Raw genomic sequence first — 16,946 nt, forward strand, 5'->3', positions numbered from 1 at the left:
GACCAAAACTGAGGTAAAAGGGAAGTGATTATCAGACGCTGAATAAATTGCAACGTTGCTCTGAGCCCGGCGGATGTGTAAATAACATGTTTGCCACATTTAAAAATACCACATTTTCAAGGTGATACTATGTCAGTGTTGTGTCACCAGCTTTTTCTGCTGCCCCCAAGTGGCCACAAAAAGAATTTAGCTGATCAAAACATCTGCCATTTATGGGTCATGCAAGTGAGTGTGTGTGTGAGTGTGTGTGTGTGTGTGTAAAGATTTACGTTAAAGTATATCTCTTAAGGAAAGTGCACCCGTGCTTTTTGAAAAGTAAAAACAACCTCATATCTGATAGTTCAAAGATTGTCGTGTTGTGAAGTAGCATCTTCAATTATTTCTCTGTGCTGACAGGAAGGTGGTTGAAAAAAGGCTGTTTTGTAAAAAGCAACACAAACTAAACCCTAAACTCCATCGCAAACTTTTTGTTGAGGTGGCCTTGAGCACGACAAACAGCCCCCAAGTAGAAGCGGTGGACATGTGTGAATGTGAAGCAGAACATTGCTGGAAAAGGAGGGGGCGCATTCAGCAAAGCCTTCTTTGGAAAAATATGACTGACAACTGGAGAAAGATCTCTTTTAAAAGTTCATCTCTGGGAGGCGAGGCATCGCCAGCGGCCATGTGCAGTATAGGAAAAGACACAGCCGGTTGGTTGATTAAATCAAGTTCTCCTCACAAAACCCACATAAAGACCATTTCTCTCACCTCCAGAGTAGTTAAGACGATTTTGGTTACAGAAGAAAAGTAGGCATCCCAGAGGAACTGGGTCTGCTGGCGGAGAGCCAAGATCCTGTCACGGCCCACAGACCGGGTAATGGAGGGAACCTGCAGGAAGGGGAGAAAGAAGAAAAAGCCAGAGGACAAAAAGGACAGTGAGCAGGATTGAGTTAGATGTTAAACAATGTTGAGTGAGAGGATGAGAACCAGTGTGGATGACAAAAAAATCAAAAAATATAAAAAGCAGAGCGCCAGCAGACAGGTGGAGGAAGCATAAGTCATTTTGTCAACGTGACGAGAGAGACTAGATTAGAGAAGGTGAGTCAGGATGGTCGATGGTGCGGTCAGCCTGTTGTGGTGGAGCCGGTACTTTGTTAATTATTGTGACAATAAATATTGCAAAGATCAGCCTCACACCATTTTGCGATATTAGTTGAGTGTTTATTTTCCTCCCTATATCGGATATATGCTATGAATATATTATTACTGCTACTGTTTCAAGTCGGCTGAGGGGAATCCTTCCACAATCCCCGTTGCAAGTTAAGAAGCACCTCACTGATTTAGTGTGACACTGCATTTGTATTAAATCACCAATTAGTTAGTCTATAATGGAAATATTGAAAAATCTCACAATTTTCCTGAGCCCAGTGTGACGTTTGAAGAAAATGGAAGTGACAGTGAACGCAAATCCTCACAATTTAGAAGCTTAGTTTATGACTTGATAAATGACTTAAAAGGAACAGAATGTAGGAGTAAGAGGGATTGAATGGAAATGGAATATAATATTCATTACAATGTTTTCATGAGTGTTTAATCACTTCAAACTGAGAAAGGTTTCGAAGGGTGTATTCAGCAGCTTCGAATGAGCCCTTCACATTTCTATAGGGAGTGAGTCCTCTTCCCCGAAACCGTCATGATGCAGCCACATGTTTCTACGGTAGCCCAGGAAGGACAATCCAAACTCTGGCTCTAGAGACGCTACTTGAGGCGAACAGTCAAAATTGTCACCAATTAATTTCCTCCATCAATTAGTTTCTTTGTCGCCTAAAGGACCAGCAAGCCTAAAAACAAACTACGTAAGATTCAAGCTTCAGTGCATTTTCTCTCTCTGCTGTGTTATGTCAACCGGCTGTGCATCACATAAATCCATCATACATCATATATATCCCAAAAGGTATTAACGATTGTTTGTTTATTTTTCTTGGATGAATATTTAGTTGTGTGCCAACAAGCTCCGCAGACCTCCTGGCAAGACGAGGCCGCGGCTCACATTGTCGTGAAGGACGTGAGCAGCTGGCTCGTGCCTCGCAGCAGAGACCCCCTCGGGGAGAGGCAGTGAAGGGATGACATCAAGGGAGACAAGGATCCTGCCAGCCGGACCAGCGAGCTAAAATATCCTGACGTGCCTAGGAAGACGGAGCAGGACCCGCTCTCGAATCACAGTTTGGAGAAAAACAAACCGCCTCCTCGATGAGGTCAGACACGTGACCTCAGCTGCCCAGAGCTGAAAGGGGAATGAGCAGCGATGAAGCCAATGTTCCTGAAGAGCCTCATCAGTCCTCAAGAGGTGCTGGATCGATTTGGAGCTGCAGGTTCGGGTGTTCCAGCCAAGAACCCAAACACCTTTTCACAGAAAGTCATAGTGCCAACGCACGTCAGTGGAAGAGTGACTGAAAGTGCAGCAATTAAGCATTAAGCAAATAAAAGTGCTGAGCGTTGTTAGGCATGACATGGAGCCTATAAGAACTTAGAATCAATCAATCGGATGCTTGGCTCAATCCCTCATTGTGGTCAATGATCTTCTGGACGCCTTATGAGGCAGCTGCAGGTAACGATGAGCCTGTGTCGGATGTTCTGAACTCACTTTCCACGGAAATATTACGTGTCCCTCCAAACCCAAAAGGCTTTTGTAGAACTGACATGATGAGTCACGACCATACACTTGTTTATTCATAATACTCACCGTGTATATTTTGAATTGGCACCCTTACTTTTAACCAGTTGTATTACATGTGTGTTTATGACACCTACTAATATCCTGTTTACACGTCTGGCATTGACTTCTCGATATGTTTTACTGTTTATATTTGGTTTATTTGCACTCTTTCCCACTTTGCCATGCGACTGCAGCACAACACTTTCCCTCGAGATGAATAAGGTTTTTATCTTAAAAGTGCACTTTAAAGTGAAATGCTGTCAGGCTGCTTTGAGACACACATACAACACGGCATGAAACCCTCAGCCCCCTCATTTATTTAAAGGAGACCACCGCGTTGTTATAGCAGGAGGTTGAAAATGACTTTAACCTGACTTCACTTTTTGAGTTGAGCACAAAGCATCGTCATCGGGCCGGGTGCTGCGTGGACCAATCAAATACGTGCACACGTTCCTAGAGGATTTCTCAGTAACACGAACACAGCGTTTCTTCCGTTTGGACTTTCTGGATTGCATTTCATTTTTCTGACTTTGAAATATGTAATGCAGATTTGAACTACTTGTTTATCCAAGATTAACTCTTTAGTTTGTGAAAACCAAAAAGTGCATACACACAGTCCTGGAGGTTGTGTTGCTGTTGACGTCAGTGGGATCAGCCGAAAGCGCACTTTAATTGTTCAGCTCTCCGAGATGGAATATAAACAACACCAATCAAATCAGCTCAATTCTCTTCCCCCTCGATTGACTCTAATAGTGTTTATGTTTCTCAGCGGGCGCCCTGTGTGTGTGTCTGTGTGTCTGTGTGTCTGTGTGTGTTGTGCATGTCACCTCTCCACAGGGGGAATCGAAACTCTACACATTAAACAGCTAGGTATTGCAGTTCTCAGTGATGTAATTGAAAGTAATGAGATTCAACTCTCTCACCAGGTGTTAGCGCTCCAATGTTGTGTTGAATAGTGTGTGTGTGTATGAGAGAGAGAGAGAGCGAGAGAGAGAGAGCAAGAGAGAGAGAGAGAGAGAGAAAGAGAGAGAGAGAGCTAGTATCCATAATCTGTTTACCAACCAGAAACAGGTTCATTATTGTAATTTCATTATACTGTACAGATGCTGTCATCGACACCAAATAATTAAATGTTTTGGGGGTATTTTAATGCTTGTAATGACTCCGTTGATGTTCAGCTGTGCTATAAATCCTGAGCTTGAAAGAGTCTATTCTGACACTTTATTTCCAGCAACGGCTTGATCTCTTGCCGTCGTGCCAGCTGTCTCAGTACTGCAGTAGAAAACATTAAGCTGCTTGAAGGTGTCCTCAAAGTCTGGGAGGCTTTGTTTTTCTAAAAAACAAGAAGTGCCACACTCAACCTGCTCCCTTCAACTAGTATTTATTAAATCTTACATGTAAAACTAATTTTGACATCTAGTAAATCAACATGTGGGTAACGTCACACTTTGGCATGTCTCAATGTTATCTGTGAATATGAAATATATTTTGCATGTGAAAACATGATGTTGGAATCCATGTTTTTGCGATGAAACTACATTTTAAGATCCATTAATGATATGCATCTATGCCCTTTGTTGATTTAGATCCCATTTATTGTTTAGGCCATAAAATCACTATTTACCAGAGTCCAAGATGAAATCTTTAAATTCCTTGTTTTGTCCAGCTGCAGTTAAAAATACTGCGATACTGAATCTACAATGTAATAATCAGAATTATAAAAGACTTCAACAATGTACAACCCCGTGGCGAATGGAAAGGTGTATTTAGAGAAGATATGAATGTCATTTGGAACACCTGCGGTATTCAGCTTTCAGAATCCACAAATCAACTGTATGTAGTCAACACCTTTTCTTATAACAAAGTATTGTAACTATTCTGTTTATTATATTTGTAAGATGAAAACTTTGGCTATTATACAGATGAGGAAAGAAAAAAAAAGTATTTTAGAAAGAGGATCCTGGAAAAAAACCTCTTTCCTCCCCCCCATCTGTTTTAACAGATGATCTTTTAAAGGAACTTTGAAAGATTTGTTTTCAACCTGTTCTTAAGTCTTAAACCCAGGAGAGAAAAAACTATTTAGATCCGACTTGGCTCACCAGATTGGGTTTTCTCACTCTCCTCTCAGGGCTTCCGAGGCAGTGAAGGAGGAGAGGAAAAAGCGCGGTACAACAACAAGCACTTTGGAGGGTTCAAATGTGTGGCTCTCCAAGTTATGATGTGAAAAATGGGTTCATTTGGTGTTTGATTTGCGGCACACCTCTTGATTATTTATTAGTTTCTCATATATGTCTGCATCACGACCAAATGAGGACAACACATTTGAAAAATGATTGTTTTGTTCCACCTCTCTAATAGCCTTCATATGAACACCATCATTGGTTTACCGCTTCAAAAACATAATACTTACTTCACACATATTATCTTAACCAGCAATTAGCACGCTTTTAGACAGACGGTTTTTGTTGTGTGGAAGGGAACAAACAACACAACAAAAACCTCTGACAACATTAGTGCCTCATTGTGGGTCTCACTTTTTTTTTACAAAGAAATATATGCTTTGTTTAATCTAAAAGCCACGTTTGTAATACTTTTAATGATGGCTTGTCTGTTATGGTGTGATTCACAGAGAATGACATTAACATCATTGTTGAGGGCTGATGGGGGACGTGTTGATTAAAAGGGACGCAGACGGACACATACGGCCTCTAACAAGCACACACTGTCCAGGTGGCTGCATAGGTCATGCAGGCCGCACATAGAAATATGGAGAGTAATTAAAGAATGTAAATATCACTAGTTCTGCATGCCGCCGTAATTAAAAAAAAGAACAGAAGGAGGTCCAGAATGGCCTGCCTTAGATAAAAATAGTTCCTGGCAGAGGTGTGTGTGACTGTGAATATCACAGATGTCATGTCAGAAGAGAATGCAATTTACTAAAAGCCACAAGACAGCAATTAGATGTCCTACTCCACGTCGGTTATGTGTCGATAGATGGTAATAGTTAATTATATACACTCTGAGCTTTCCCCCCATAAATACAACTCCTCATGTTGATTATACTGCAACTCTCAGTCACTCTGTTTGATTTCCTGCTCAGAAACCGATCTGTCGTTGTACAACGTCCACTATTCATCAAATGAATGTCAATTTCTTTATAGATTTGGATCACGCGTCCTGTTCCTATACATTTTGACAGCGATTCCTGACCTGTGCCGTGTTTCTGTGTTTGAATGAGCCCCAGCTGGATCATTGTGATTGCCCAGGAGGGGGCCTGGAGTCAGAGATGACCATTTTGAACGGGCAGATTTTATCTTTCCATTATGCAGAGTGTGAGGAGGCCTCACAGAAGCAGAAGTAGGAGTGTTCAAAGGAAACCGGCAGACCAGCGTGAGTGAGTCGTGGGAAGTCCTCGACTCGGAGGTTTACGTGGAAGGAGCCCGCTACCTTCTATGCAACGGGCAGCGGTACACATGAGAATCTCTGATTTTTTCGCTCTGACCATCCTGCCACGCTGATTGAAAGGGAACGTCCGTCCTGTTTCTATGATTGTGCCCTCTTCATCCAGGTTACTTATTAGTGGCTTTGCCTATCTTGCATCAAGGGTTTCGAAATACCCCGGAGCTCCAGCGAGTTCACCTCGTGATAGTGACAGCGTTTATGGGCGCATATCAATTTCCGATAATTGCTGTCAACAACTGGGACTGCTAATTTTGGCGTCCGATGAACACAATTGCTGCCTATTCCTGCAGTGAGAGCAGTCGACATCACTGAGGTTGTGCGTTCACAGGTGTCATGGGGTGAAACCACGGTCTGGTCTCCTCAGAGGAGCTAATAATGCACAGGTGAATGATTGTCTGTGTTGTCTCAGGCTTTATGAATTTAAAGATATGGATGGTGTATTTTTGCATGTGGGTGGGCGTAGGCACGTATCTTTCTGTGACTGTGTGGTGTGAAAAATAATATTCATGCCCTCCTCGTCCCTTCTTTGCATATCCTCTCTCCTTGCTGGAAGACCCGTGTGTTTGTCCTTTTCACCTGTAACAGAAGTCTCTCATCTCCGATGATGGCGGCTTTCCTCCAGTCGATGACTTCGGAGAAGGGAAGCTCCCAGCCGTTGCTCAGAATGACCGGGATGCAAGCCGCCTGTTGGAAAAAGGGAAGTATTTTTTTCTGAGAGAAACGATAGTGGGCAGGAAACAATCTTTCCATAACATCATTTAGGAATGATTCATTAAGGTGAACCCCACCTTCTGTTCTTGTGTACTTGTTTAAGGGACATATTTTAGTCTACAGCGGTACTTTTCTTTTTCTACGCATTTCTAAGTACTGGATATTACTGTTAAATTGTAACAAATGGGGTTTTTTTTTCTGTCAGAAGATTGTTTTGCCTCAAAGAAAAAAATAAAATGCTCTCTAGCGAGATGTTTTCACAGCTTGTGAGCGAGGGAGAAAAAATCCCAGTAACACATGAAGTCTAAGCAGTAGTTGAAAGCAGAGCACTAGTGGGAGGGATTGGTTTTCACTCCACTGAGGGATTTATCCTCTTAGGTAGTTTCTCTGTGATGAGACTCTTTCAACATTTTCCAAGGGAGAGTTTTGCAGAAACAGAGTTGCCAAAAAGATTAAGGACAAGTGTTTTTTCTTCCGCATGCATCAATATTTAGAGGATTCCTTAATGTGGCTTAATTCATTTCCCACATGATCTCTATGTTTTGCTGTGAAGTCATGTTACCATGAGGCTTTTAAAAGGGTTCTTCATTCGTAGGTAATGGATATAAGTTGATTATTATGCACTCGGCTGCACTATTACACTTTTCTAATTATTCATCTGGAAAATGCACTGTTTTCTGGGTAATTTCGTCCACTATCTCATATTTCACGCCTTATATTTCTATCTGGTGTACTTTCATTATATTCTCAGTTTAAATAAAATAAACGACATTAAATGAACGAGATTTAGCTGAAGCTTTTATATATAACAACTATATATAACAACTCTATATAACAACAAATACTAAACTTTTCAGCCGAGTTGATCGTGCTGAAAGGTTTTGCTCAGACTACACAGAAGTAGTGCTATGATGTTGGATGTTACAGGGATGGTGATTCATGCAAATCCCACTGTTCAGATTGCATAAAAAAATTAAAACCTTGCTCACAGTATCGGAAAAAATTGCAATATGTGGTAATACAGTATATATTGAAGCCCCCGTATAATGATAGGTCATATCAGTCTTGTCAATACACAGCCCTATATTAACATGTAATATTAAATATTAAATATATATTTTCAAATATGCCGTTTAAAATATCCCATCCAGGAAATTCATTTCCATGTGTGATAAACGCATAATGTGTCACATGTGATTTATCAATAAAGGATATGTTTAACGACTTGTAAAATGATAAGTCATAGTTGTTAACAAGTACATGAATTAACAGCTCATATCATATTCATAAATATTATTGTTTATCACGTGTTCACATACTGCTTATACATGTTATTAATTAGAGAAGGAATGATGGGGGAGCGATCGTAGTCCGCCTTTGAGTTCAGGATGTCAAATGGGAAACACGGCTTCACTTCAATGACAGCCTGTATGGTATGTGATTCGTCTGGGTGGCCTCAAGTAGCACAGCAGACTGTGGGACAGAAGAATTCAATAAGTCTGGTATTTTCATTTAAAGTTCAAGTTTGACTGGATTCTAAATTAAGTGAACCTGAGAGATTAAAGGAGATTCACAAAATGCAGAGTGCACGATCAGTGACCCGCCGAGAGGACTTTTTCTTTTCTTGTCTTTTCTCTCTGTCATCCTCTTCCACGTCCTCGAAATGTTGATGAGCATTACCTTTGCACAGAGGACTTATTTTACTCTTTTCGTGTTCTTTTTCTTCTTCTTTTTCTGCCAATCATTCTACCTATTTCTTTGAGCATCTTTTCTTAAAGAAAAATCTCCAACCTTGACTAATGTCACGGCAAAGTTCCGCCTCCACCGAAAACAGTGAACACTATGGGGACAAAAATGCTAAATGCAGACGAGAGAGAGGTTGGTGTCACCTTATTGTATTTGTGTTGTTAAATATATAACCTGCCCAGAGACTGCAGGCCAACATGTGGCTTTTTATTTTTTATTTGTCATGCATTGTCCCTTATAAACAAATAGTTATGTAAGGTAACATTTCTATCATAACAACTTTTACTACTCAATACTTCAAGCTGATGTACTCACTCTTCGAGCTAAATGGAGAAACCAGTTAGAAGTAGGGCTTTCTGACTACACATCCTCCCAGCTCTTCCTCTATGTGGCTCGAAGGTGGAGGCAAACACAACATATTTCATTCCTAAGTGTGGAGCGTGTCATCAACAGCATATTTAATTAGAATGTGTGGAATAACAAGAACAAGGTAAACAACAGAGCCAGGGGCAGACATGAGGCAGAGTTTGATACTTAATGTCAAAACAACAGAGAGACAGAAAGTAACAAGGTGCTGATGGGAGATGAACACATCTGGGGTCTGAAGACGTGCCTCTTCTCTGGGATCTGTGTATCTACAGAAACAGGACTTTTCCGTGGCAAGGGGATGACAGATTGTCAATAATAATAAGATCAACTGTTGCTAAGAGGAGGACGAGCAACTCTTTGATTTGTTGAAGTGCCCAGCTGGAGCTCTACAAGCTGTCAGATGTATAAAAAGAACAGAATACAGCGTTGGAGGCGTTGCCCCGTGCCTTCCTATGCTCAGTGGCGCATGAAGCAAAACAACTGACAGCTGCCCGAAAACATATTAGGACATTAGGTAATTTATTTTTAATTAAAAAATATATATATATGTATAACCTATCATTAACATTTTTCGATAGGTCCCAAAACCAGGCGCTACTTGAAGAAAAGAAAGTATGTTACGCAATCTTTCACAAATAAAAGTGTAAGTGGTGGAAACTAACCTATTGTCTTAGTTCATAGATACATCGTATAAAACAATATAATACGAATAATATGAAATCATAATTAAGGTTTAAACCATTTCTCTATCAGTGTTACATCCTGACAGTGGGGACAAACGTTGCACTTAAGCAACATTTTAACCGTGAATATAGGAGATGAAAATTACAGATCAATGAATTCATGAAAACATCATGACCCTCTGGCACCAAATAGCAACTTATTATTCCTCAGATAAAGTAAAAATGCCAAAGTACCTGCTAATGAAGTACCAAGTGATTAATAAATGAATACAAATAAAAAAAAAGATCCCTCTAAATGCGAAACCCTGGAGCTTTAAGGTGTCAGTATGTTTAAAACAAAGTGCATCTCTGATTGCCTAACAGAGCCTTTACAACATTCACTGTAGTATGTTCACACATACACACACACACACCTGCAGTGCCTCCAGAAAGCGGAACGATCCAAGACGTCGGCCCCGGGGCACCAGGCAGAAACTGGAATTATGAAGCAGCTCCTGGTAGTCAAACCTACACAAACAGATAAAAAAAACAACTATGATTAGAAGATGAGGGAAGAAAACCTCTGCAAACAAAAGAAAAAGAAGAGAGAGAGAAAGAGAGAGCAGAGGATTGTCAAACTTCCAAAAATTGCACTTGAGCTTTTATGCCTTTTTGTAATTTCTTTGCATCCGAAAAGCATTTTCTGGAAAATTTCCAGTTGACAATAAAGTGAATAAAGCTGAAAGATAGAAAGGACAAAGACAATAGAATTGTGATGTTTGTCAAACCCTGAATCCACGTGTTACCACATTGCCGTTTTCTCAATATTCACATGCATACATTTCAAAGAACAATCCAAAGCAAATTACTTCTTAATGGCGAGCAAATACTTTTTCAAGGAACCTCATCTCTTTCATAAAATGTGAGCTTGTAGAAGGCAGAGCTTCAGCACTTCAAAAGACACACAGCTGATGAACAGTGATATGTGCTGGAATCCACAGCTGTTAAACAATCAAACGCCAGTGGCACTTAACACATTTCAGCTGATCAAGATATTAAAGATACTAAACTATTGATCTGACAGCATGGTGTGTCTTGTCTGTGAGGGGAGATGAAGGTGAAGGCCGATAAATTCTACTGCCAAAATGATATTGGTGCGAGTAAGCAAAGCTTCAAGACAGGTCGAGGCGAGTTTCACTGAATGGGGAGCAGATTTTGAGTGATGCTTGTTAAGTATCATAAACTCCCGGTGTCTTCCTCCTTCTAGGAGCAGCTTGAATCACCTTGATAACAGTGACAATAGATGTCAGCGGTGATGATACTTAACAAGTCCTTTCTTTGTAGAATAGTATCGGCGAGTAGAATTATATATATATATATATAGAACTCAGACATTTACAATATAATACTTTTACCTTATTCTTTGCTTTAATAACATAATTGAAAGACAGATGGAGTCATCACATTTGCTGGTGGGCAGAGAACAAGTGGTGGATGTAAATGTGGGGTCCCACAGGGGAGCTTTTTAGGTCCACCTTTCTTTCTGCAATGTGTCAACAATATGACGTGAGACTGCAATTGCAATCTGATCCTTGATGCAAATGATTCAGCTTTCCCAGTCTGTTTTCTTGATAAATGACCAGGGGAAAGTCCATAAAGTTAGCGCCTGTTTATCAGAAAACAAGTTGCAAATCTAAAGAAGTGTCCTGGATTCAGAGTGGTAGGAGATGACTTTGAAGTTACAGCCAAGGAATCTGTTATGTACTTATGGTGTATATTAGACAACACACTCTCTGGTGAGAGTATGGCCTTAAACATTCTCTCAAAGGTTAATCAAAAAATCAAAATTCCTACTTGAATATCCCCTTTAATTGTTAGAAATGCTCTTGAAATATTAGCAAGGCACTTGTACAATACCATTTCGATTACGTCTGGACATACTAGCTTCCCTAAGACAGACCTGCACAACAACATAGATGCCCACACATATCTTCTCTCTGCTAATGCAATCATCCTCAGACAGATGCTCATTTATCAAAATGTGTACCGTTTATAGTTATAAAAAATGTTGTTCCCAAATATTCGTGTATTTATTTTATCTCGGGTGAGCGATGTCTACAATTATCCAACTAGAGGGAGCACCACTGATTTTGTGCCACCCGGGTTCAAAAGCAGAATGGGTATTGAGCAGCAGTTCTGTGGAACGGCTTACCTGAGTCACAAGATGAGTGTGGTCCTAAATATAAAATGTAAATTGCAGTAGAATCACAATCAGAACCTTTTATTGCCAAGTATGTTTTCACATACAAGGAATTTGTCATGGCGGGTGGTGTAACAATAGACAATAACATTAACAACAATCAACACTATGCAAGAATTAAGAATATAAAATATAAAATAAAGTGCACAGACAGGCAGTTAACAGTACTTTAAACGGTGTAAGTAAGTGTATGTTTAAAGTGACAAGTTTATTTAAAGTGAAGAGTTAAGTGATGTGCATGGACCCAGGCTCTGTTCATGAGGGTCAGTGTGACCCAGGCTCTGTTCATGAGGGTCTTTGGGGGACCCGGGCTCTGTTCATGAGGGTCAGTTGGGGACCCGGGCTCTGTTCATGAGGGTCTTTGGGGGACCCGGGCTCTGTTCATGAGGGTCAGTTGGGGACCCGGGCTCTGTTCATGAGGGTCTTTGGGAGACCCGGGCTCTGTTCATGAGGGTCAGTGTGACCCGGGCTCTGTTCATGAGAAGAACATCCTCTGCTGCGCCTTCTTAGTGATGGAGCTGATGTTCAGCTCCCACTTGAGGTCCTGGTTTATGATGGAGTCCAGGAAACGGAAAGACTCCACAGCGTCGACGGGGGAGGCACACAGCGTTCTTCCTGAAATCCACAATCATCTCCACTGTCTTAAATACCCATCGACTTAGTTTTAGTTGTTCATATATTGATATAGAAATTGTGTCTGGGTTAAGAGATGGATGGATGCTAACTAACAAGCTCATACAATATAGTATAGAAGTAGAACTGATTTCTCTGGTCATTTGATTATTCCAGAAGAATATGGTGATTGCTTTTAGTTGTTATGTTGACAACACATGTCACAAAGGGGCTAGTGAGAGTGGACATGCAGCTCTGTGGAGACGGATGGCTGGCTGGTTAGCTAGGTAGCTTGTCCTTCTACATCTGACCAGTCGGTTACTGATTCTTGTATTCGTTCTGAAGTGGTTGGGTAAGTTGTATTGAATATGTGTTGTCAGCTTCCTTCTCATGGCATGCTGCATGATCAGAGAGTTTTTATAAGGCAGCCATCCGGTTGCCTTATAAAAACTCTCTGATCGTAGGACTGTTCCATACTCTTCTCAAAGTTTTTCAAATAACTAGCAAGTCACTTCTGTCTGTGACTTTAAAGCTGTGTGTGTGTGTGTGTGTGTGTGTGTGTGTGTGTGTGTGTGTGTGTGTGTGTGTGTGTGTGTACACACACATGATCTAAGGGCTAGCCTGAGGAGATTTCAGATTGCAGCCTAATCTGTCTGGGGATCAACTGTCCCCACAACCTCACCACCAGACACTTGTGTGTGTGTTCGTAGGTGTGTGTGTGTGTGTGTGTGTGTGTGTCCACCGGCCTGGAAAGCCTGCCTCTACAATGTGTGTGTCTGTGTATGATAAGTCTTTGTGATGAGAGAACGTCTGGCATATCACTTACTGTCACTGCACCTGTGTGTCTGTTTATCTGTGTGTGTGTGTGTGTGTGTGTGTGTGTGTGTGTGTGTGTGTGAAAGAGGATACGAGCAAGGTGTCCAGTTTGTCAGCCAAAGACAAGGTCATTCTAGCCACCTCTGAGACACAGAGAGCCTGTCGTCACATATAAAGATGGTTATTTGGGCATGAAAACACACGACTGGTTTGACTACAATTTAATCTTCACCACACGGCTCCTCTCTTTGATGGCTCGATGACACGATCCCCATTCTTGTGACACAGAGCTTTTGTGATCTTTATCTCTATCTCAAACGAAAGAGCCTGGGAACATAAAGCCGAGCGGGACCTATTTGCAGAAATGGAAAATAATACTAATAACTATTTTCATGAATGTACCTGAAACTATGAATGGCTTTTTCGTTAGCACAAAATGAGCCCTCCAAATCTACATAAGGAGAGGGTTTCCTTCAAGGCGTCGGCCATGTTGCACTGCCATGTTTCTACATGCCGAGAAAGGACGAACAAATCATCATCATCATCATCATCATCATCATCATCATCATCATCATCAATGGCACAGGTGTCCCTTACAAGCATTGCAAATGAAGGATGAAATCAGCCGCAGGGGCCAGTTGATTGAACCAAAAAAGATGACGCGCAGAGTGTGCACTCTAAATATTGGACCAATGAAAAGACATTTGGATACAACATGTGTTTTTGTTCTGTTATATAACTTGTATTCAAATACATTCCATGATAATGGAAGGTAAAGAAACAGACTTTGTTTGAAAAATGTTAATTTTGTATTAATTCTGCACACTGAAAATGTGAAAAATGCTAAATTCACCACAATTCAGTAGCACTGGTAATGTTTTTGTTACAGTGGGTTATGCACAAACCCTTGTTCAAAGGGTTTAACCCTTGTTATGCATGTTATACATGTTTGTTATGCATAACAAAGGATTTAACTCTCATTATGCACAAACCCTTGTTCCAAGATTGGACACTAGCAATTTAAAGGTGTAACCATATTGTTCATGTCAAGATTTATGTTGATCTTTTGTCAATATTTTGGTTTTTATTTAGTGTAAACTAAATTACACTGATTGTAACAAAATGTTTTATACTCTAGCAAATGTTGCTTTTGTCCATGGTAAAAGTGTTAAGTTGTAGGATATATATATATATATATATATATATATATATATATATATATATATATATATATATATATATATTCATTCATTCTTCTACACAAAGTAACTTTTTTTACTTTGGACTAAATTAAATGTCTGATTATTGTGTAATTGCACTTTGTACTAAAACTGAAATGTAACTTGAGATTAATAAAATAACCTGTAACAAATTAGTGTTTAAATTAGTTTTAGTCCAAAGTAAAAACGTTGCCTGTATGTAATAGAAAATATAAGGTTTTTCCAAATTGAAAAATAAAGTTGTTTAATGTAAAAAAAAAACTTGGTTTGTAATTAATTATTTTACTTTGTGTAAATGTAATTTATTTGTCTTTTTCAAAAGTAATAATTAGATTTTTATCTAATTAAAATTTTAGGTTTCAACCAAATCAAAAATATAATTTGAGAAAAACTAATAAATTTAGGTGTAACAAAATTAGAGTGTTTTAATTACTTTACACTAAAGTAAAATCTTTGCTTTCATGTAATACAAAATATTAGGTTTTTCCACATTAAAAAATTAAGTTGTACCAAAGTGAAAAAATTGACTTTATAATAAACAATAATTTTACTTTGTATTAATGTAATTTATTTACTTCATATTTAATCAAAATTTTAGGTTTCAACCAAATCAAAAATATAATTTGAGAAAAACTAATAAATTTACTTGTAACAAATTCGAGTGATTTTTTTAGGTTAGTCCAAAGTATCATTTTTTTCAGTGCAGGAGCCGAGAAAGGACGAACAAATCATCATCATCATCATCATCATCATCATCATCATCATCAATGGCACAGGTGTCCCTTACAAGCATTGCAAATGAAGGATGAAATCAGCCGCAGGGGCCAGTTGAGACATGTAACTTCTGATGACTACATGATGATATTCTTCATATTCTCTTTTAAACAGTCAGATTGGAGGGGCGATTTCAATCCTCTAGACCAGATACTGACTGCTTCTCCAATAAACCAACTACTGAGGAGCTTCCAAGACTCTGGTCCACTGTGCCACGAGTTGTTGCCACGTCTTGGGCATTGATTGATTCAGCTGTCACAGCAGCCTCCTCATGCCTGTGTTTCCTGGGAAGCTTTCCCAGCGCAGGGTTCCCGTGTGTAGGCGTTACCTCCCGGGGATCCGGTCAGGTGTGGCCGGCTTCTACATCTCCAGGAAAACAGGCCTTCCTCCGTATTCTGGTCAAGACGTGACATGGCAACAAATGCTTCGCACAGCATTACTCAAAGTGAGGCAGCAGCTTAGTGAAGCTGCACTTGCTGTGTATCAAGTTTAATGTGTGGTTCCTTAACCACAGTTTTTAGCAATAAAAAAAAAAAAAAAGTGAAAAACTAAAATTATGTAATTCACAGTATTTGAATGAAACAAGAATGTAAAGACAAGAGGACGATCTCCAATTAATGTCAATACAGTAGTTAAAGAAGATAAAACAAACTCATTCATTTATACTTACATATTTGTTAGGCTTTTAACTGTCTATAAATTGTAAAACCGTACCCAATTATTGTTAAAGTCTAAAATCTAATGTCTAAAATTTGTCCTCAAAGCCACTTGACCAAACACCATTTTCTCATTAAGAGCCACGGTCTCCCTGCCGACCCAACATGTCAGTGTCACCTCCGCTAATTTTCTGGCAACTCACTCTCCACACGCTGCGTTTAGAATTGGGAAAGGTCAGAGACCAAGGACAAGGATGAGTCAGTGCTTTTGCCAGGGCTCGATGTACTGGGAGTAGATCCCATGAGAAACCGGGACACCCCAGCTTGTCGAAGAGGGGATCCCAGCATGTCCCAAGAGGGGCTGGAGAGACATCCTGCACTGAAGAAAGAGAACATGTATGGGCTGCTCTGCACGGTGTGTTGCTACCATCAGAAGTGCTCCAATAAAACATTGTTTATGGATTCCTTTAAGCATCAAAATGAATCAGATGTATGTACAGAAAGGGCTAAAACGGAGTAAAAAGAAGGTGAACAGGAGAGGTAAGCGTTAAAGAAATAGGAGACAATGCAGTTTGAAGTCCAAGTCAGATATTGGAGCCTCACTCCTCTCAGAGCACATTTTCTCAACTCATTAATCAGTCATTATGCTTTACCTCAGCCACCTGCCTCAGTCTTGTCAGTGAAAGGAGTGTTTTTCCCATCTTTGTCCTTACACCTTTGTGCATTCATTGTCTGTTTTTTCAAGCGCATGTGAGCATGGGTGTATTAATACCTCTATCTATTTCACACTTTTTGAGCATGTGCCAGTGCTCCATGTGTGATCCCTTCATGTGTCAAAATAGACGTATACAGTATGTATATGTGTGTCTAGAAAACAGTGGCATACTCTTCAAACAGTGGCGCTCGATGTAGCGCTCTAGCGTCGGTTTCGGGTGTGTCGGGAACAACATGTCAACAAAATGA

At 40.0% G+C, this 16,946-nt stretch overlaps 1 protein-coding gene across 1 annotated transcript in view; it reads right to left on the reverse strand.

The window, feature by feature from the left end:
- The window catches only part of LOC117727284 (exostosin-1), a 196,954-nt gene that overhangs the window by 27,760 nt on the left and 152,248 nt on the right, over positions 1–16,946 (reverse strand). The window contains exons 3-5 of the mRNA XM_034527500.1: positions 10,080–10,173; positions 6,734–6,841; positions 748–867 (exon numbers count right to left, since the gene is read on the reverse strand). Of these exons, the coding sequence (XP_034383391.1) occupies positions 748–867; positions 6,734–6,841; positions 10,080–10,173 (322 nt within the window). The remainder of the gene's footprint in view (positions 1–747; positions 868–6,733; positions 6,842–10,079; positions 10,174–16,946) is intronic.

Source organism: Cyclopterus lumpus, chromosome 24 (genome assembly GCF_009769545.1).
Source record: "Cyclopterus lumpus isolate fCycLum1 chromosome 24, fCycLum1.pri, whole genome shotgun sequence".
Lineage (NCBI taxonomy): Eukaryota > Metazoa > Chordata > Actinopteri > Perciformes > Cyclopteridae > Cyclopterus > Cyclopterus lumpus.